Source organism: Leuciscus leuciscus, assembly GCF_965113295.1.
Source record: "Leuciscus leuciscus genome assembly, chromosome: 9".
NCBI lineage: Eukaryota > Metazoa > Chordata > Actinopteri > Cypriniformes > Leuciscidae > Leuciscus > Leuciscus leuciscus.
In genome coordinates, this window is record NC_138733.1 from 605,264 (window position 1) to 628,966 (window position 23,703).

At 40.8% G+C, this 23,703-nt stretch overlaps 2 protein-coding genes across 2 annotated transcripts in view; both read right to left on the reverse strand.

Annotated features, from left to right (window-relative positions):
- clcn2c (chloride channel 2c) overlaps positions 1-21,815 on the reverse strand; it is a 60,740-nt gene extending 38,925 nt beyond the window's left edge. The window contains exon 1 of the mRNA XM_082179999.1: positions 21,803-21,815. The gene's annotated coding sequence lies outside the window, so the exon portion shown is untranslated. The remainder of the gene's footprint in view (positions 1-21,802) is intronic.
- Positions 277-22,795, reverse strand: chrd (chordin). Its single transcript, XM_082179958.1, has 21 exons — positions 22,485-22,795; positions 20,782-20,885; positions 18,762-18,888; positions 18,439-18,570; positions 17,949-18,066; positions 17,031-17,118; positions 14,852-14,990; positions 12,098-12,232; positions 11,523-11,605; positions 11,172-11,319; positions 9,363-9,469; positions 8,525-8,822; positions 6,809-7,050; positions 6,357-6,470; positions 5,898-6,095; positions 4,538-4,631; positions 3,748-3,804; positions 3,540-3,643; positions 2,636-2,893; positions 1,444-1,537; positions 277-1,028 (listed from the first exon to the last, which is right to left on the reverse strand). Exons 1-21 carry the CDS (start codon positions 22,612-22,614, stop codon positions 964-966), a joined length of 2,835 nt encoding a protein of 944 aa, XP_082036084.1. The 5' UTR covers positions 22,615-22,795; the 3' UTR covers positions 277-963.
- Positions 22,796-23,703: the final 908 nt, after the last annotated feature.

Here is a 23,703-nt window from a genome sequence, read left to right on the forward strand (position 1 = left end):
TTACCAGTTTAAGCTGGATATGTAATTTTCAGGTTTATGCTCAAAAAGTGAATAAATGGATTATAAACACAGTGTAAATATAATGTAGAATCTTAAAATCCCCTAAAAGTGCTAAATATTAAATAAAAAACATTATCGAACTAAAATATAGTACTTTCATTTAATTGAAAAAAATATATATTTCTGACATTTTTGACTGACGCGAACATGTCAATCATGTCAAACTGGTGTTTGTGCGGAGAGAAAAATATACGACATGCTGCTTTTATGACAACATAAATTTTAAAACTTTATTGTTTATTCATCATTAATAAATATGCAATACAAAATGCAATAATATTCATAATAACCGTCAAAATACTGAAAGAAAATAGCCATAAAATATTATATACCAGCAAACAGACTTACAACATCAGGTGTAGTGGAACCGAGGTGGGCGGGGCTTATGCTGATGAGCATGATAAACCCCACCCCCATGGCAAGCCCCTCCCACAGGGCGAATCTCCAATCAGATGCATCGCAACAGTCCTGCTGATTGGCTGGGATTTGAGTCATATGTGCATTATGAAAGATTGCAATGTGCATTTTGTTGAGAAGCGTATTATTTACGTCGTGCTCACATGCACACATTTAGAGGTATGATGATGATGTGTACAATCTTAGTACGTGTGTCTGATGTTTTGCACCAAGTCAAATACGCAAACGAAATGAAAAGAAAGTTTCCCGTGAGAAACTCAGTCGACGGGAAACTCCAACAACTGCAGCAGCCGAGCTTCATCCTCCTTCTGTCTCTGACTCTTCAGAACCACTTTCTCTCACACTTCCGTCTTACATTCTGTGTGTCCTGGAGCTCGTCCTCTGTCTGGTGCGCTGGTGTGTCTGTGCAGTGCTCAGGCGTCCCGTCGTGCGGGTTAGAGACAGCCTGATCCCAGAACAAGAGGACGGGGAGCGGTGAGGAAAGGGTCAGTGTCTCCAGTTTTTCTTTTTCTCCACCATCTTTGCCGTTTCTTCTTTTTCCATAAAGTCCTCTGTAAAACAAAGAGGAGATGTTTGCTGAGTGAATTGTTCAGGATTTAGTTTATGTCGACCCTCATTTTTAACCGAAAATGTGTTATTTATTTTTCTTCATCGGAATGATACGAAACTGCACTTGCTGTATGAACACACAAAATAAATCATGGTCATGATATGAACAGGTTTAATGGTCCTGAAAACAATATTCACACTTGTGTTTCTCGCAGTCAGAAATGACGCATTGGAAATGAATGAGAGAGTTTCCTCTAGTGGAAGCGTTTGGTACTGCAGACGAACACACTCTCACTGAAAGATCATTTATCAGATATCAACCTCACATTTCAATAATTTTCAGATAAAACCCTCACCAGAGGGTTAAAGTGTTCAGGGTTCAGTTTGTGTCTTGAAGTGTTTATGCTCAGATCTTACCTATGCACTCGGGACAGCACGTTCCCTCTCGGCGGATGTGGTTCCTGCAGCTCAACAGCGGACACTGCTTCCGTTGGCACTTCGTCACGCCGTGCTGGAACGACCAGAGACACGTTAGTCATGTTAACTCACATCTCTACATGCTCTGGAATATTACACAGTGGAATAAAAAAGGTAATTGTGACTTTTTAGCTATTGATTCTGACTTTTCTCACAATTGTTGAGTTTATATCTTACAATTCTGAGTTTCTCTGAATTCTGAGTTTACATCTTGCAATTTCGACTTTTTTGTTGGAATTCTAAGTTTATATCTCAATTCTGAGTTTATATCTCGCAATTTCGACTTTTTTCTCTGAATTCTGATTTCATATAATGCAATTTCTACATTTTTCTCTGAATTTTGAGTTTATATCTCAATTCTGAGTTTATATCTCGCAATTTCTACCTTTTTTTCTGAATTCTGATTTCATATCACGCAATTTCTACTTTTTTGTTGGAATTCTAAGTTTATTTACTTTTTTCTCTGAATTCTGAGTTTATATCTCGCAATTTCTACTTTTTTTCTCTGAATTCTGAGTTTATATCTTAATTCTGAGTTTATATCTCGCAATTTCTACTTTTTTGTTGGAATTCTAAGTTTATTTACTTTTTTCTCTGAATTCTGAGTTTATATCTCGCAATTTCTACTTTTTTTCTCTGAATTCTGAGTTTATATCTTAATTCTGAGTTTATATCTCGCAATTTCAACTTTTTTTCTCTGAATTCTGAGTTTTTTCCCAATTCTGACTTTATATGTTAATTCTGAGTTTATATCTCGCAATTTCTACTTTTTTCTCTTATGAGTTTATATCTTGCAATTATGAGTTTCTCTGAATTATGAGTTTACATCTCGCAATTTCGACTTCTAAGTTTATTTCTCAATTCTGAGTTTATATCTCACAATTTCTACTGTTTTCTCTGAATTCTGAGTTTATATCATGCAATTGCGACTTTTTTGTTGGAATTCGGAGTTTACATTTCAATTCTGAGTTTTTTCTCGCACTTCTGAGTTATATCTTGCAATTATGAGTTTCTCTGAGTTTACATTCTCGCAATTTCTACTTTTTTCTCTGAATTCTATGTTTATATCTCTTTATTTTCTTCTTTTTTCCTCTTCCACACTGAAGTGTGCAGTAAAGCGCAGAAGACTCACGTCACACCAGCAGGTGATGCACTTCATCTCGCCCACCAGCGGGACGCTCGGGTGCCAGTGTTCGCTGTTCTGGTAGTAGTTTTTGCCGAACTTGCAATGGCGCGTTCCGTCGGCCTGCATCATCTCCTCGTCCTCCAGAGGGGGCGTGTCTTCGGCAGGACACGCCTTGCAGCAGTCTGAAGGGTTGGCTCTGATTGGTCGACTGCAGGTTAGGGGCGGGCATGTCACCTTCTCGCAGTGCACTTCTCCTGTGGAGCCCTGTGACGCACCAGACAATCACGGTAAACATTAATACACTGTTTGTTTACACACATTTTCAAAACTTTGCCTCTTTTTTACAAAACTTTACACACAAATCCAAAAATTGCACACAAAATGCAAAATGCCTCACATTTCTTGCAAAATGAAGCACTGCTTTCAAAATATCACAAACATCTCAAAAGCAAACATTTGTCTTACGTTGCAAACACTTTTGCCATGATATTATATTTCTGGATATTTCATATACACACAGCTATTCAAAATCTAAAGCTCTTCTTTCACACACATTTCTGTTCAAGACTGAAAGTAATTGGCAGAGATGTTGAAAAATTCACGGTAAACACAAAAGCAAGATTGAAACCAAACTATGCATTTTTTGACTGTAATCGTTTGTGGTTGTGAATACAGTATTACACAGTCCGAACAACCTATAGCTCAACCTTTGACCTTTTATAGGCCTATTCTAAAGCCATGATTGGCTGGTGTTCAGTAAAGAGTGTTTGCACATGTGAGGAGTGTGTGTGAGGAGTCTGTGTGTAAGCAGTTGAAAAAAACTGTAATGTCTGAGTCCACATTTGCTATTTTTGTTCATAACTACATCATAAAGTACTTCTGTGGTGAGTTGTAGTGTGTGTTAGCTCACCTTGCAGGTGCACACGGCACACTTGATGTACCCGAACGGGGGGACGAACGGATGCCATGTTGTTCCCGGTGCGTGCATCTTCTGATCGCCTTCGAAATAACAGCCTGAAAGGAGAAATAAACATCTTACTATACACTCCCAACCAGATGCGTATTTCAAATAATAGTTGCAATATTACATTTGATGTATTGATTTAATATAAACTCACCTTCTGGATCTTCCTCTATTTTCTCTACAGCAGTCGTCTCTTTGGTCTCCTTCTTTTCTGTGGACAGAAATCAAAAACAGTGTTATAACACTAACTTTATAGCACACATTAAACATTCAAAATGTAGTGTTCATCAGAGGGGTCCAAGACCCCAGGACGTTTGTCACACTTGAATCACGAATACACACACACAAAAAAAATTATGGATACGAGGAGTTTTGTGGATGAAATTTAAAACAGTAACAAATCCTTCCCTTTCGCGTCAATTTGACCCATTGGGAATGAATGAATGCGAGGAATGCTTCAGTTCACATAGAAAAACCTAAAAATGCTCAAAATTCAAACTAAAAATGCTAAAACTTTACCATAAAATTACTTCTGACTTTAGGACCCAGCGGAACAGTTCATTTGCTCCATATAGAGCTATAAGGCCATATAGAGTCATGAAATATTATGATATATTATTATTTTTCCACAAGAGGTCGGCAAAGACACCCAATGTAAGATATTTTGAGCTGAATTAAAAGGGTTATGCATGAAATTGTGAGTTATTTTGAATTTAAGTTGAAAGAATGTGAGGAATGTGCTTAAATTATTATTTATTGATCAAATCTAGTAATTTAAAGGTAAAAAAAAAATTGCATTCAAAATAGAAAAAATAGTAACAAAATGAAATAAAATAAGATTTCTGGACAAAAATAAAGTAAAAATGAAGTATATTTTTAGGGCTTGGGGTCATTTTGAACCGCGAGGGAAGGATGAGTGTTAATAGCGCTGTCTCGTTACTCACCGTCACACACTGGACAGCACTGGTCTTCAGGCTGGAGAGTGTGAGGACACGAGAGCGCAGGACAGATCACCGGGTCACAGATCACTGTCTTCTTCTGCAGAGATTAAACACATCACACACATAATGAGCGACGGTCACTGGTGAACAAACAAAATATGCTAAGTTTACTTGCAGCCAGACTACTTCAGTACACACACACATCGCCGTGTGTTACGGCTGAGGCTGTGAGTGTTACGGCTGAGGCGGTGTGTGTTACGGCTGAGGCGGTGAGTGTTACAGCGGAGGCGGTGTGTGTTACGGCGGAGGCGGTGTGCATTACGGCTGAGGCGGTGCGTTACGGCTGAGGCGGTGTGCGTTACAGGCTGAGGCGGTGTGTGTTACGGCTGAGGCTGTGAGTGTTACGGCTGTGAGTGTTACGGCTGAGGCGGTGCGTTACAGGCTGAGGCGGTGAGTGTTACGGCTGAGTCGGTTTGTGTTACGGCTGAGGCGGTGTGTGTTACGGCTGAGGCTGTGAGTGTTACGGCTGAGGCGGTGCGTTACAGGCTGAGGTGGTGTGTGTTACGGCTGAGGCGGTGTGTGTTACGGCTGAGGCGGTTTGTGTTACGGCTGAGGCGGTGTGTGTTACGGCTGAGGCGGTGTGTGTTACGGCTGAGGGTGTGAGTGTTACGGCTGTGAGTGTTACGGCTGAGGCGATGTGTGTTACGGCTGAGGAGGTGTGTGTTATGGCTGAGGCTGTGCGTGTTATGGCTGTGAGTGTTACGGCTGAGGCGATGTGTGTTACGGCTGAGGCGATGTGTGTTACAGCTGAGGCGGTGTGTGTTACGGCTGAGGCTGTGCGTGTTATGGCTGTGAGTGTTACGGCTGTGGCGATGTGTGTTACGGCTGAGGCGATGCGTGTTACGGCTGAGGCGATGCGTGTTACAGCTGAGGCTGTGAGTGTTATGGCTGTGGCGATGTGTGTTGCTGAGGCGATGTGTGTGTTATGGCTGAGGCTGTGAGTGTTATGGCTGTGAGTGTTACGGCTGAGGCGATGTGTGTTACGGCTGAGGCTGTGAGTGTTACGGCTGTGAGTGTTACGGCTGAGGCGATGTGTGTTACGGCTGAGGCGATGCGTGTTACGGCTGAGGCGATGTGTGTTACAGCTGAGGCGGTGTGTGTTACGGCTGAGGCTGTGAGTGTTACGGCTGTGAGTGTTACGGCTGAGGCGATGTGTGTTACGGCTGAGGCGATGTGTGTTACGGCTGAGACGGTGTGTGTTACGGCTGAGGCTGTGTGTGTTACCTGGCAGGAGCAGGTGAAGCAGGTGTTGTACTGCGGTGTGTGTGTGTGTGTGTGTGTGTGTGTGTGTGTGTGTGTGTACCTGGCAGGAGCAGGTGAAGCAAGTGTTGTACTGCGGGGTCCACTGAGACCCGTGTGCGTGATGTTCCCCCTCGAAGAAGCATGTGTGCGGGTCCTTCTTCAGCTCCGCCGGGTCGCGCACGAACACCAGCTCGTGGAACTCGTCCTCCTCCACCACCTCCCCCCGAGAGCCCGACTCGCAGCTGTTGGGGACCTGGATCTGGACAACACAGAGGAGAGTCAACCAAGGGTAGTGCACTTTACTAAAACTAACACCTTCTGTTACTTCAGATAAAGTAAAATACACAACTAAAACTTAACAGTATAAAGATATTTATTAAATAAATGAAATTGAATCAATATTTGTGTGTGTGAGTGTGAGTGTGTGTGTGTGTGTGTGTGTGTGTGTGTAAGAGTGAGAGTGTGTTTGCGAGTCAATCAGTGAGTGAGTGTGTGTGAGTGTGTGTGTGTGTGTTCTCACCCGTCCTCGTATTTCTCCTCTTGGGTTCATTTTGGTGCTGACCTGAATATAAGCCATGCCTTCGTCCAGATGCCTCAACAACTCGACACTGATATCCTTCAACACACCCTGAGCCTAGAAGACACAGAGACACTTCAAGCTTTGTGCAAACGAGACGGACAATCTTTATGTAAAACAGAATTAAACTGGTTTCAGCTCATTTGAGAAAACACCAGCTTTGTTTTATAAACAGTCCCTTTAATGTATCCAATAAACGACAGCATGATTGTGCTTCTGGCCAAAGAAAAACGTTTTGTTGTGCTGTAATCACGCTGTTTACATTATAACGGGTTGGGAATCGAAAATCAATTCTGGAATCGAATACTTGAGGTCAGGAAATGTGTTCATGTGTATCAGTATATTGGATTATATTAATTATAACCATGCTGAATTGTGTCTCTTGATTGGTTTACCTGTTGGCCGTAGAAGCCCGTCAGAAGTCTCTTGTGATTGGTGGAGGAGTCGTCCATCTCACCGATCTCGGCCAATCCGTGCAGGTGAGCGTTGATGGAGGCGTCTTCGCTCCTGCTGAGGCCGTTGACCACGATCTCGTAGTGTAGATGACACTGTTGGTCCACCGAGACCCAGGCGTGACCCGCGGCGCCCGTATGCACCGGAGGAGACACGAACTGACCCGCCAGAGGAACCGGCAGCTCTGCAGATCAAGACAACATTCATTAATAATCAAATCAGTATCACACTCTAAAACATCTTGGGTTATTCCTTCTACCCAAATCCTGGGCTGAGCCTTTTGGGTCATTTTTTTCAGTGTTTGGGTAGTGTTCTTATGTTACCCAGATCCTGGGTCAGACGTAACAACCCAGTGTTTGGGTAGTCCTTGTGTTACCCAGATCCTGGGTCAGACGTAACAACCCCGTGTTTGGGTAGTGTTCTTGTGTTACCCAGATCCTGGGTCAGACGTAACAACCCAGTGTTTGGGTAGTGTTCTTGTGTTACCTAGATCCTGGGTCAGACGTAACAACCCAGTGTTTGGGTAGTTCTTGTGTTACCCAGATCCTGGGTCAGACGTAACAACCCAGTGTTTGGGTAGTGTTCTTGTGTTACCCAGATCCTGGGTCAGATGTAACAACCCAGTGTTTGGGTAGTGTTATTGTGTTACCTAGATCCTGGGTCAGACGTAACAACCCAGTGTTTGGGTAGTGTTCTTGTGTTACCCAGATCCTGGGTCAGACGTAACAATTCAGTGTTTGGGTAGTGTTCTTGTGTTACCCAGATCCTGGGTCAGACGTAACAATTCAGTGTTTGGGTAGTGTTCTTGTGTTACCCAGATCCTGGTCAGACGTAACAACCCAGTGTTTGGGTAGTGTTTGTGTGTTACCCAGATCCTGGGTCAGACGTAACAACCCAGTGTTTGGGTAGTGTTCTTGTGTTACCCAGATCCTGGGTCAGACATAACAACCCAGTGTTTGGGTAGTGTTCTTGTGTTACCCAGATCCTGGGTCAGACATAACAACCCAGTGTTTGGGTAGTGTTCTTGTGTTACCCAGATCCTGGGTCAGATATAACAACCCAGTGTTTGGGTAGTTCTTGTGTTACCCAGATCCTGGGTCAGACGTAACAACCCAGTGTGTGGGTAGTGTTCTTGTGTTACCCAGATCCTGGGTCAGATGTAACAACCCAGTGTTTGGGTAGTGTTCTTGTGTTACCTAGATCCTGGGTCAGACGTAACAACCCAGTGTTTGGGTAGTGTTCTTGTGTTACCCAGATCCTGGGTCAGACGTAACAATTCAGTGTTTGGGTAGTGTTCTTGTGTTACCTAGATCCTGGTCAGACGTAACAACCCAGTGTTTGGGTAGTGTTTGTGTGTTACCCAGATCCTGGGTCAGACGTAACAACCCAGTGTTTGGGTAGTGTTCTTGTGTTACCCAGATCCTGGGTCAGACGTAACAACGCAGTGTTTGGGTAGTGTTTGTGTGTTACCCAGATCCTGGGTCAGACGTAACAACCCAGTGTTTGGGTAGTGTTCTTGTGTTACCCAGATCCTGGGTCAGACGTAACAATTCAGTGTTTGGGTAGTGTTCTTGTGTTACCCAGATCCTGGGTCAGACGTAACAGCCCAATGTCTTTTAGAGTGCAGACATTAGCGTTCTATCTTCAGCGTTTCTTACCGTTGCGTCGCGCGTCGAGTCCATTGTACGGTAACATGCGTATCTGTCCGCGCAGCTCGCTCTCCTGCTGCTGTGCCGTGGCGATGTTGATGAACAGCTCGTTCTGCAGGAGCATGTGAATGTGTCTGGCCTCCACACGGCTGAGGCTCCCCGCCGCCCTGCCGTCCCCACCGTGCTCATCCACACCCGCGCTGAAGTCCGCCGTGATGTCGTACAGAACGCTGCGTTTACTGCGCCGCCGCGGCTTCATCTCCACCGTCACGCCGACCACCGCGCTGGTCAGACCCGCCACCAGAACCTGCCGAGAACACACAGACCGGGGCTTCAAATTAACACACGACAAATGCGGGTGCAAATCAACTGTATTGCTGTAATGCTGTCTAATCACTAGCCGATTTGGCGGGTTACTTATTAGTCTCAGCTAAAGGAAATAATCCATTATTTATCGGCTTTAATATATCGGCCACATTTTCTTATCAGGCCGATGGCGATAATATTAAAAAATTTACATTTATCGGTCGATACCGATATGGTGGCCGGTATTTCGTGCATCCCTAATATATATATATATATATATATATATATATATATATATATATATATATATACAGGGTTTGAAGTTAACAACCACCAAATGCGTATATATATATATATATATATATATATATATGCTATGACATAGTTAATCTGGTTCATTTCTTTATTTTTGTTTGGCTAGAAAACGTTCTGAATGGCCGGTAACTTAAAAACTAAGTAGCCAAATTGGCCGGAAGTGATCGTGAGGGAACAGAACACGTCGTTACCTGGTAGTCACTCACACACACACACACACACACACCTGGAAGTCGAGCGAGCCGTTGGGATGGAGCGCGAAGACGGCCGATCCCACGCCGCCGGTTTTCCCGGGAGTCAGAGCGGATCCGCCAGACATCACGCTTTGAAGAGCTGAAACAGGAACATTTCATGAAATAAATCTGATGATGTGACAGAAAAACTCTTCACGCGTCGGTCAACAATGACCGCATTTCTTATTCTTAATAAAGTTGTAGTTGTGGTATAATAAAATTACAGTAGAAGAATTTGAAACCTTGACTAGCATTATGTGAACCTATGAACAAATAAATGCCTTTCATCAGCCTGTTGGTGAGAGAACATTAAAGTGAACGGCGAGTTTTGCATGCGAGAAAACAATTAAACCCACATGAACTCACGCAGGGTCAAAGGTCACAGAGTGACGTGAGGTTAAGAGAGGTGACTGTGATGTAGAGTAAACAGAGTCTGAATTCCTCACGCATAACGTCACGCTGTTAATGCAGCAGCTGGAGTCGCACAGCAGAGTGTGTGTGTGTGTGTGTGTGTGTGTGTGTGTGTGTAACGACGCGTAACTGATCCTACAGCAACTCTGGCCTCTCTCGACATCGCTGTGCATTCCTGACCTCTTCGCAATCACAGTCATAATTATGAACTATGAAATTTGAGAATTAGCCAAGATGATTTAAGCATGACACAAAGATGAAATATGAGCTGGGATAAAAACAGCAGAGGCTGATGTGTGTGTGTGTGTGTGTGTGTGTGTGTGTGTGTGTGTGTGTGTGTGTGTGTGTGTGTGTGTGTGTGTGTGTGTGTGTGTGTGTGTGTGTGTGTGTGTGTTTTACTACACGATTAACCCTTCAACCTCATTCACTACCCTAGTGTCAATATGACAAGACATTTTGGGGGGGGGGGGGGGTTTGTAGAAAGTGGTAACCCTTCACAATAAGGCTCATTAGATAACATTAATCAGTGTATTAACTAACATGAGCTAACAATGAGCAACACATTAGTTACTGTATTAGTTCATCTTTGTTCATGTTAGTTCAGTGCATTAGCTAATGTTAACAAATACAGCCTTTGATGAAAATAATGTATCAGTAAATGTTGAAATTAATGTTAACTAAGATGCTGTAGAAGTATTGTTCATTCTTAGTTCATGTTAACTAATGTTAACTTTACCTTACTGTAAAGTGTGACCTAGACAGTATATAGGGTCGCTAGTGACCCGAGGAATGTAATAGTGTAAATATAGTTTTTCTGCAACAATAATTGAATCTCTGATGATCAATAAGTTGAGCTTTATTTCTCTGATACACAATGATGTCGTGATATAAAACAGAAGAATATGATGATGATGATGATGATGAAGAAGCTGTCGGCGATCAATATACTGGTTTTGGAGACGATGAAAATGAAATGAATATGTATGGAAGCAGGAGCAAATAAAGTCAGAATTGCAAGATATAAAGTCAGAATTGCGAGAAATAAAGTCAGAATTGCGAGAAATAAAGTCAGAATTGCGAGATATAAAGTCAGAATTGTGAGATATAAAGTCAGAATTGCGAGAAATAAAGTCAGAATTGCGAGAAATAAAGTCAGAATTGCGAGAAATAAAGTCAGAATTGCGAGAAATAAAGTCAGAATAGAAAAAAGTTGAAAAAAAGTCAATTTTGAGAGAAAGTGTCGCAATTACCTTAATTATTTCTTAATCTGTGCCATAAATATGAGCAGAATATGAATGTACGGGGAAATGAGTTTTGATGATGGGAAAAACTCCTGCATTTAAACTGTTTATGTATAAATGAGGTGATAGTTGCTGATTGGCTGCACTCACTGTCACATGATCTCTTCCCAGAAATGTATCCGGAGATCTGACGGGGGTTTTGACCTTCCGTTTCCACGGCGATCTGGAGCTGCCCGCGGGATAACCAGAAGAGTTCCCGACTGTTCAGATCCGCTAGGACTTCAGCCAGGTCAGAGTCCTACACACACACACACACACCAGAAAACATGCACATGTTTCCTTAACATTCATCGCTGAACTTGATGTTGTCAAAGGTGAATGATGTTTTCTTTTCATTCCAATTAACTGAATATAAAAGCATTGGAAATAAATGGCTTGTTCTCCTTTAGATCAGTGAATGTGTGTGTGCGTGTGTGTGTGTGCGTGTGTGTTTTCACTCACGTCTGTAGAGATGTTTGCTCGTATTTCTCTCAGCACATGTTGTCGGTACAGCAGTTTCACTCTCACCGGCATCTGTGCAGAGGCTGAAACAATATGAAATACAGTTTTTATTAAATATTTTTTTTTTTTTTTTTTTTTTTTTATCTACTTTATTTATTTATTTATTTGCTTTTATTTATTTATTTATATCTTTTTATTCTGAAATTTACTTTATTTTATGCTTTATTTAAAGATTTTTGTTTTATTTTTTATTTTATTTGAATTATTTTATGGTATTTTATTTTATTATTTTATTTTTAATTATTATAAAAAAATGGTATGCTTTATTTGTTTATTTTTATTTAGCTATTTTTTATTTTATTATTATTTTAATTTTATTTTGTTTATTTTCATTTTCTTTTTATTATATTTTATGCTTTATTTTAATTAACTTTTTTATTTTTTTATTTTTTTATCTAATTTAATAATTTTTTCATTTATTTTGATATTTTAATTTTATTTTATGCTTTATTTATATATATTTTTTTATTGTTTTATATTTATTTTATTTTATTATTTTCTCTGAGTGTACTTACAGCTCCCGTGAGAAACGAGTCCCTGCTGAATCAGGATGAAATGCAGATTGTTCTCGGTGTCACTGAGCGTCAACATGGCGATTCCGCCCATCCCAGAATGCACCTCTTCAGACGTCAGGATCGCACTGAACGTTTCTGTCACACAAACCGAACGTAAATGAACGTAAGCATCCAAAAACACATCAGAAAGGTCGTGTCTGAAGCGAATCTAAACATCTCACACACACACACACGCAAACATCACACACACACACACACACACACACACACACACACACACACACACACAGACACACACGCAAACATCACACACACACACACACACACACCACACACACACAAACAGTTAAACATCACACACACACACACACACAGGTAAACATCACACACACACACACACGCAAACATCACAGACACACACACACACACACAGGGTGTCTACAGATATAAACAAGTTAAATTTAAGACTTTTTAAGACCTTTTTAATGCCACTTTGAATTAAATTTAAGACCAAACCTGTGATGGAAATACACATTATATTACATGCGTATATGTAATATTTAACCTAAGTAATTGAAATAATTTAATATTCACTCAGGGCCTGAATTTCATTTTGGAAAATGGGGGGGAAATCCCCCCTTAGGTGATTCTTATGGGGGGGAATTTTTTATTTGAGGGGGGAGTTTAGACTTTTTTTTTATTACATGTATCTCGCCTAATGTATGCTCACTCATTGCATTTTTACAATGGGGTAATTTTGGTCTTAAGAATTTACACAACACAAGGAAGCTTGATTTCAATCTTTGAATTAAATTGAAAAAAGTAGCACAAATAAATACAATAGAATAAAGATACCAATATATAGAAATAAAGAGAAAAGTTTTTGCTTAGGTCTAACACTAGTATTCAGAAATACTACAGAGACTGAATAAAGTAATCAAATGTAAAATAACACTAGGTAGTATTTTAGTCCTGACTAAATTAAATACATAGGCTATTAATCCTGATTCCTTAAAATGAAAGCTATGGTTTGTTGTTTTGACAACCAAATTAATGACAGACACATATGGCTGCTGTCCCTTTAAGAGCTAGTGCACGGATCCTGTTTTCATTATACGGTCATGTGCAATTTATGCTTATTTAAGACATAACCGACTGTGTTTAGAGGATACTCACCAAGACCGAAATTAACATCATTTTCGCATGTTTTTGACTGTTAAAGCGATATAATCCACGAAAAATAACTTTTGTTACCCGCGAGCTGTTTGTGAGGCGGCTTTACTCTATGTATGTGTGAAAAAAAACATCTCTCAGACACAAGTACTGAATAGTTTCAAATCGCGTGAATGTTAAAACTGGTAAAACTTTAAAAGACGTGCGAATGGTAAACTTTAGTTACTCATGATGCAATGCTGTCCCGATTATGCAAGTGACAATTCCGTCTATCCCGAAACCCGAGAGTGTATTATCGCCGCCTGGAGCTCTTAACGAGCTGATAGAAGACCGAAATTCGAGCCCTGCACTACTTGTTTATTGAACTAAAATCAATGTAACATTTGCAATGGTGAGAATATTCAGCAAAATAGCTCCCGTCATGTTATGTTACTTAACTATATCACATGTTATAAATAAAAAAAACTCAACATTTTGAATTTTTACCTCAGTATGTTTCTTCTGGGAGTTTTTTTTTTTTTATGTTTGCCGTTATGCTCATTTGTCATAAAATCTATCAGAGACAAGCAGCGCGAGCCTCAACAGCGTTACCAGAAAAAGCCTACATTATCATTATCAATAGCTGTTTATGTAATAAAATCTGAATCATTCTCGCGATTCGATGCTTCACTGGTTATTTGACGGATATTAGGTCCGTCAGACTGGAGAAATTTTAGCGGTAACGTGACCAGAAATATTTAAGACCTATCGAATCTGAATTTAAGACATTTTAAGACTTTTTAAGGCCTTTTATTAGGAAAACTTTATTTAAGACATTTTAAGACTTTTTAAGGACCCGCGGCCACCCTGACACACACACACAGAGTTAAACATCACACACACACACACACACACACACACACACACACACACACACACACACACACACACACAGGTAAACATCACACACACACACACACACACAGGTAAACATCACACACACACACAGTTAAACATCACACACACACACACACACACACACACACACACACAGTTAAACATCACACACACACACAGGTAAACATCACACACACACAGTTAAACATCACACACACCACACACACACAAACAGTTAAACATCACACACACACACACACAGGTAAACATCACACACACACACACACACACACACACACGCAAACACACACACAGAGTTAAACATCACACACACACACACACACACACACACACACACACACACACACACACACACACACAGGTAAACATCACACACACACAGTTACACATCACACACACACACACACACAGTTAAACATCACACACACACACAGGTAAACATCACACACACACACACACACACACAGTTAAACATCTCACACACACACACACACACACACACACACAGTTAAACATCACACACACACACATCACACAGTTAAACATCACACACACACACAGTTAAACATCACACACACACATAGTTAAACATCACACACACACACACACACACACACACACAGTTAAACATCACACACACACAGTTAAACATCACACACACACAGTTAAACATCACACACACACCTGCAAACAGTGCTCTGTGTTTGATGATTTTCCCCCGTAGCTCCTCCTTCTTGTCAGCGGTTGTCATGGAAACACGCAGTTGCTCCGCCTCCAGCTGTCGAATCTGAGACTTCGGTAGATTCTTCCAAACTCCACAGATCTGCACATCACACACACACACACAGTTAAACATCAGTCAAGATCATGTTTTTTTAAAAATTCCAAAACTTTGCCTTGGAACCTGTTTCACAGTTTGCGTTCTCGAGCCTCGACTCGACTAATGAAGGAGACTCGACTAACGAAGGTGAGTCGACTGATGAAGGCGAGTCGACTAATGAAGGTGAGTCGACTAATGAAGGCGAGGCGACTAATGAAGGTGACTCGACTAATGAGGGTGACTCGACTAATGAAGGTGAGTCGACTGATGAAGGTGAGTCGACTAATGAAGGTGAGTTGACTAATGAAGGTGAGTCGACTAATGAAGGCGAGGCGACTAATGAAGGTGACTCGACTAATGAGGGTGACTCGACTAATGAAGGTGACTCGACTAATGAAGGTGACTCAACTAATGAAGGTGAGTTGACTAATGAAGGTGAGTTGACTAATGAGGGTGACTCGACTAATGAAGGAGACTCGACTAACGAAGGTGAGTCGACTGATGAAGGTGAGTCGACTGATGAAGGTGAGTCGACTAATGAAGGCGAGGCGACTAATGAAGGTGACTCGACCAATGAAGGTGACTCGACTAATGAGGGTGACTCGACTAATGAAGGTGACTCGACTAATGAAGGTGAGTTGACTAATGAAGGTGAGTTGACTAATGAGGGTGACTCGACTAATGAAGGTGAGTCGACTAATAAAGGCGAGTCGACTAATGAGGGTGACTCGACTAATGAGGGAGGGTGACTCGACTAATGAGGGTGACTCGACTAATGAGGGTGAGTCGACTAATGAAGGCGACTCGACTAATGAAGGCGACTCGACTAATGAAGGCGACTCTAATGAAGGTGACTCGACTAATGAAGGTGAGTCGACTAATGAAGGAGACTCGACTAACGAAGGTGAGTCGACTAATGAAGACGAGTCGACTAATGAAGGTGAGTCGACTAATGAAGGCGAGGCGACTAATGAGGGTGACTCGACTAATGAAGGTGACTCGACTAATGACTCGACTAATGAAGGAGACTCGACTAATGAAGGTGAGTCGACTAATGAAGGTGAGTCGACTAATGAGGGTGACTCAACTAATGAGGGTGAGTCGACTAATGAGGGTGAGTCGACTAATGAGGGTGAGTCGACTAATGAAGGTGAGTCGACTATGAAGGTGAGTCGACTAATGAGGGTGACTCGACTAATGAGGGTGACTCGACTAATGAGGGTAAGTCGACTAATGAGGGTGAGTCGACTAATGAAGGTGACTCGACTAATGAAGGCGAGTCGACTAATGAGGGCGAGTCGACTAATGAGGGTGAGTCGACTAATGAAGGTGACTCGACTAATGAAGGTGACTCGACTAATGACTCGACTAATGAAGGCGAGTCGACTAATGAAGGAGACTCGACTAACGAAGGTGAGTCGACTAACGAAGGTGAGTCGACTACTGAAGGTGAGTCGACTAATGAGGGTGACTCGACTAATGAGGGTGAGTCGACTAATGAGGGTGACTCGACTAATGAAGGTGAGTCGACTAATGAGGGTGACTCGACTAATGAGGGTGACTCGACTAATGAAGGTGACTCGACTAATGAAGGTGACTCGACTCGACTAATGAAGGTGACTCGACTAATGAAGGTGACTCAACTCGACTAATGAAGGTGACTCGACTAATGAAGGTGACTGGACTCGACTAATGAAGGTGACTCGACTAATGAAGGTGAGTCGACTGATGAAGGTGAGTCGACTAATGAAGGTGACTCGACTCGACTAATGACTAATGAAGGTGAGTCGACTGATGAAGGTGAGGCGACTAATGAAGGTGACTCGACTCGACTAATGACTAATGAAGGTGAGTCGACTAATGAAGGTGACTCGACTAATGAAGGTGACTCGACTAATGAAGGTGACTCGACTAATGAAGGTGACTCGACTAAAAAAGGTGACTCGACTAATGAAGGTGACTCGACTCGACTAATGACTAATGAAGGTGACTCGACTAATGACTAATGAAGGTGACTCGACTAATGAAGGAGACTTGACTCACCATGTCCGTGTCGGCCCTCGGGACCCTGAACTCAAATGCAGTGTTTCCGTCGGAGTCCAAGAAGGTGATTCCACTCGGCCTGTTGATCCTGAGACACACACACACACACACACACAGTGAGCGAGAGGGTGGGCAAGACACACACACACACACACACACACAGTGAGCGAGGGTGGGCAAGACACATATACACACACACAGAGAGCGAGGGCGGGCGAGAGACACACACATAGGCTGTGGTGTGTGTTTTACCTCTGGAAGGTGATGGAGAAGGTCAGGCTGGTGCGAGAGAGACACACACACACACACAGAGAGCGAGGGTGGGCGAGAGACACACACATAGGCTGTGGTGTGTGTTTTACCTCTGGAAGGTGATGGAGAAGGTCAGGCTGGTGCGAGAGAGACACACACACACACACAGAGAGCGAGGGTGGGCGAGAGACACACACATAGGCTGTGGTGTGTGTTTTACCTCTGGAAGGTGATGGAGAAGGTCAGGCTGGTGCGAGAGAGACACACACACACACACACACAGAGAGCGAGGGCGGGCGAGAGACACACATGGGCTGTGGTGTGTGTTTTACCTCTGGAAGGTGATGGAGAAGGTCCGGCTGGTGCGAGAGAGACACACACACACACACACAGAGAGCGAGGGCGGGCGAGAGACACACACATAGGCTGTGGTGTGTGTTTTACCTCTGGAAGGTGATGGAGAAGGTCAGGCTAGTGCGAGAGAGACACACACACACACACAGAGAGCGAGGGCGGGTGAGAGACACACACATAGGCTGTGGTGTGTGTTTTACCTCTGGAAGGTGATGGAGAAGGTCAGGCTGGTGCGAGAGAGACACACACACACACACACAGAGAGCGAGGGCGGGCGAGAGACACACACATAGGCTGTGGTGTGTGTTTTACCTCTGGAAGGTGATGGAGAAGGTCAGGCTGGTGCGAGAGAGAGTGAATCGAGCCCGAGCGACTCCACTGGAACTGGGCAACCAAGAGTCCGACACACCCGTCAGCAGAGACACGAAATCTGAAGAATAAAACAAAAAACACTCAAATAAAGCAGAAAATTAAAGAACATAAAAAATAACAAAATAAAATAAAGTACATTTTAAAATAATAAAAATAAAGTAGATAAAAATTAAAAATAAAGTAAATTTCTGAATAAAAAATAAAATAATAATAATAAAATTAAAATAAAGAAAAGAATAAAAAAAGTTAAGTACATAAAAAATAAAATAAAGTAAATTTCAGAATAAAATATAAATAAATAAATATAATACAATATAAATAACGCAAAAAAAGTAGATAAAAATAAAGTAGATAAAAAATAAATCAATTAAATAAATAAAAATTGTGATTTAATAAAAAAATTATTTCATTGTGTTGTGTGTAGTCTCACCGGTCGCGCTGTCTCGATGACTGTTCTCTTCAGAGCTGACGTAGGATCTGTCGTTGTACGACTTATGCAGGTCGTCGTCTTTATCCTGGAAGAACTCGAACAAAGACTCCGCCTCCTTCCTCGATGTGTCGCCTGTAACCATGGAAACCAAAGCGCATGATGTCACCAACGTACAACAACAGAGTCAATGTTCCAGAGCGGCATCCATAAACATGAGGAGCTCGAGACCGTCCACACACACGCTCAAGCTTTCCATCATTTCTTTACACACCAGCGCAGTTAGTTTCCATTTGTCCACAGAAAAACACACACTCCTTTTGTACCTTTGGGACATGTTTTGCAGCAGTGTCCTGGAGTGAGCACCGGATCGTCACAGGTCGGTTCGGGACAATCCTGCTTCATATTCCTGCAGCTCACCTTCCCAAACACCTTCCCTCTCCGACTCCTCTGCTGCTCAGAGAGTGTGTGTGTGAGAGAGAGAGAAGAATCAACACACAAGCTGTTAATACAGAGACTGCTTCAGCGCTGCTTCTGACAGTTATAAACAGGAAAACAACAGTGTTGCAGAATTCAGCGGTAACAAAACAAAACACTTGCACTGCGTTCCCCTTTAAGTTACAAATCGTTATTTCTGAGTGTTCTCTGAACATTCAAACGTTTTAAATGTTTCTTGGTTATGTGAACATTAAGGGAACATACTATTCTTCAAACATTATGGGAACGTTACTTTTGAATGTTCTCTGAACGTTACTTTAGAATGTTCTCTGAACGTTATTTATGAATGTTCTCTGAACGTTACTTTAGAATGTTCTCTGAACGTTACTTTAGAATGTTCTCTGAACGTTACTTTAGAATGTTCTCTGAACGTTACTTTAGAATGTTCTCTGAACGTTACTTTTGAATGTTCTCTGAACGTTACTTTAGAATGTTCTCTGAACGTTACTTTTGAATGTTCTCTGAATGTTACTTTAGAATGTTCTCTGAACGTTACTTTTGAATGTTCTCTGAACGTTACTTTAGAATGTTCTCTGAACGTTACTTTTGAATGTTCTCTGAACGTTACTTTTGAATGTTCTCTGAACGTTACTTTAGAATGTTCTCTGAACGTTACTTTTAAATGTTCTCTGAACGTTACTTTTGAATGTTCTCTGAACGTTACTTATGAATGTTCTCTGAACGTTACTTTTGAATGTTCTCTGAACGTTACTTTTGAATGTTCTCTGAACGTTACTTATGAATGTTCTCTGAACGTTACTTTAGAATGTTCTCTGAACGTTACTTATGAATGTTCTCTGAACGTTACTTTAGAATGTTCTCTGAACGTTACTTTAGAATGTTCTCTGAACGTTACTTTTGAATGTTTTCTGAACGTTACTTATGAATGTTCTCTGAACGTTACTTATGAATGTTCTCTGAACGTTACTTTAGAATGTTCTCTGAACGTTACTTTAGAATGTTCTCTGAACGTTACTTTTGAATGTTTTCTGAACGTTACTTATGAATGTTCTCTGAACGTTACTTATGAATGTTCTCTGAACGTTACTTTAGAATGTTCTCTGAACGTTACTTTTGAATGTTCTCTGAACGTTACTTTAGAATGTTCTCTGAACGTAACTTTAGAATGTTCTCTGAACGTTACTTTTGAATGTTCTCTGAACGTTACTTTTGAATGTTCTCTGAACGTTACTTTAGAATGTTCTCTGAACGTTACTTTTGTATGTTCTCTGAACGTTACTTTTGAATGTTCTCTGAACGTTACTTTTGAATGTTCTCTGAACGTTACTTATGAATGTTCTCTGAACGTTACTTTAGAATGTTCTCTGAACGTTACTTTTGAATGTTCTCTGAACGTTACTTTTGAATGTTCTCTGAACGTTACTTTTGAATGTTCTCTGAATGTTACTTTAGAATGTTCTCTGAACGTTACTTTAGAATGTTCTCTGAACGTTACTTTTGAATGTTCTCTGAACGTTACTTTTGAATGTTCTCTGATTGTTCTAAAGTAGAAACATTAAAAAAATGTTAGACGAAAATCCAACTGAAACACTTCAGAATAAAACGATCTATGAATGATGTATAAATAATATTTTTGTTCTAATGTTTTGAGAACATTATTAAAGACCAGATAACTTTGAACGAACGTTCTATTATCGTTACTGGAAGAACGTTTGTTCATAACACTGAAAGAACTTCCGCAGAAAGTTAGCCGTAAAGCAGCTCTACAAAAGTCAATAATGTTATTATTCAGTTCAATGTTGATTCGATTCTGTTCAATGACAATGGTGCAAAGTTGGAATGCATGGAAACGCAGTGTGTGTGTGTGTGTGTGTGTGTGATGCTCACCGGTTCACAGTGACACATGACGCAGTGCATCACACCGAAGGGTTCTCCGAGGTCTGGATGCCACGTGTCTTCCAGGGAATAAAAGCGGCCACCGAAGGAGCAACCTGATGAGACAATAAACAAGAGCAGCATGAGACCGTGTGTGTGTGTGTGTGTGTGTGTGTGTGTGTGTGGGAGAGCATCGGGAATGTGTACAAATCAGCTTCAAACGGCCGTTTTTGAGCCAAACCTTCAAAAACACCAGCTAAAACGAGCAGTGAACACGATTTCTTTCCTTCCCAACCAAATCAGCGCTGGAAACCAAAACATCTCCTCGGCTTTGTTTTGAAGAGAGAATGAGAGATTGGAGTAAATTTGGTGTTTAATGCATCTGGAATGAGCTCCGTTTACAGAGCCAGACTATTAAACAATTTATTGTTAAGCTAAACACTTTCAAGGACACACACGTAAACTGTCCCGTGCTCCACAGAGATAGATGAAGTCTCTGGAAAGTGATAGTGTGTATGTGGCTCTAGTGGAGAGTATTCGAGTGTTTGGGGCTCGAGGTTCTTTAAAACACCAGATGCATTGATGGCTTTATATAGAGAATAAAGATATTTGTGGAGGCTTTTGTTCTCAGAACGTTCTTTATACATCATGGAATGTTTTTCCTGAAATGTTTCAGTTGGATGTTCTAAACTTGTTACTTTTGAATGTTCTCTGAAACATTCCAATAATGTTTGTAAAATGGAGTGTTCCTTTAACAGACATTTTTTTGCGATTCAATCCAACATTTCGAAATCAAAAGAATATTTTCCTCATTATAACCAGAATGAAAGATTCTTAAATGGTTTCACTGCTGGTTTAGTCCTTTAAGAAAGCATCAATGTACTGGTGCATTAAAGATCTGAAGCATCGAACACTTAAACATGAAGCAAGTCCAGAACCTTTACAGACAATAATGGAGAATCTTTATATCTACACTCTTAAACATAAAGGTTCTTTATAGGTACTGATTGATCCACCATATACTTGCAGCCAGACTTCAGTGTACTTCAAGTGTGTTAATGATTAGTTAACTCGAAGTGTGCTAAACTCATTTTGTACTAAGTATATTTTAGTCATAATTAAATTGTAGTAAAGCATAACTTTAAGTGTACTTTTGTGAGCTAAATTGGAACAACTTCAAGTATATTTAAGTATATGCCTGTGTCGGGACTAATTACATGCTTTATTAGTGATATTAAAGTGTGCTTTATTTGTGTTATAAGTACATTACAAATTCATTACGAGTGTCTTCGGAACATACAAGCAATATATCATAAGTGTATTATATTTGAGTGAAGAGTATACGCTCAGTATACTTTTAAAAAATAAACAGAATTTTCACTTCAAGTATATTTTTAGAAAATATATTAAAGTACAATTATTTTAAAGAAACGTTGCATTGTGAAAACAGGTAAAAGGCATGATGCTAATATAATATATTTAAAGATGGTAAAACATTTTCTTAGTATATTTGCAATGTACTATTGAAAAAGGGAATATATTTCAAATACAATTAAGTATATCTCTTTTTCTTTTTTTTTACTAGAACTTTTAACATCCAAAGCGCATTAACATGAATGCATGCTCTTCTGAGGCTTCTCCTTCTGAAAGCTGTAGTGTGTAAGAGTGTTAAAGCGGAGTTTGGAGAGTGTGTGTGTGTTTGCAGGTTCTCTTACCGGACAAGCCTTTAGATATGACGGGCTCGCGCTCGGGCTGGATCGGTAACGCGGGCGTCTTCAGGCGCGAGCTCTGAACCGAAGACATGCACGCGCATCCCAGAATCCACAGCACGCGCAGCAACTCCATCCCTCGGGATTCACCGAACTTTTCCTTCTCTTCACCAAAACACAAGTCAGCACTGTTATATTCCTGTGTTAAAAACTCTTATTCAATAATAACGGTCCGTTAATGCGCGTCCTCGTCCTCCTCAGACTGAGCTCGGGTGTGCTCACGGTGTCGCGAGCTGCGCGCGTGTGTGTGTGTGTGTGTGTGTGTGCGAGAGCGACTCCCGGTTTTATCCGGTGCTCGTGAGGGGAGGAGGAGGGGGGCGGGACCTCAGATACCCCAAAACTTCACCTGCGAATATCAACCTTTAATCCACATTATATAAATCACTTCAGACTCTTATTCTCTGTCTGGCATCTTCTCTATTTGAACAATCAGTTGCAGTTTCGCTTTTATACTCAAAAAAAAAAAAGAAAAAAAAAATTTCCAATGAACAATAATGATAAAAAAAAAAATCATAAAAAGATCAGTGCTTTTGCATTTGGATTTGTCCGTGAATTTGTGTGAATGTTGTGTTTAATAACAATAATACAATGTTTGGCAATGTTTGAAGAATGATGCAATGGAATGTTCAAGATTAATATCACCAATATGTTGTAAAAACGTTATTTCTGAATATTCTCTGAACCTTCAACACGTCCATGTTTTTAAATGTTTGTATGAACGTTAAGCGAACATTCCCTTCTTCAAACATTATGGAAACGTTATTTTTAAAACGTTACTTTTGAGCGTTTTCTAAATGTTACTTTTGAGTGTTTTCTAAATGTTACTTTTGAGTGTTTTCTAAATGTTACTTTTGAGTGTTTTCTAAATGTTACTTTTGAATGTTTTCTAAATGTTACTTTTGAATGTTTTCTAAACGTTCTGAAACAAGTAGTAACATTTAAAAAAAACGTCACGAACAAAATCGTTTCAGAAAAAAGTTCCAATATTGATTTGTGGTGAAAGAATGTTTGTTCATAACGTTGAGAAAACCTTGGCAGAACGTTCCCTGTCAGCTGGAGATTGGTTTATCTGTGAATGACGTCATCCTGCATTAACCTGTTAATCAAAGAGGAAACAATGATATATGAGAAGGAAATGAACCGTCATTGATCTTCAGAGGTTAAT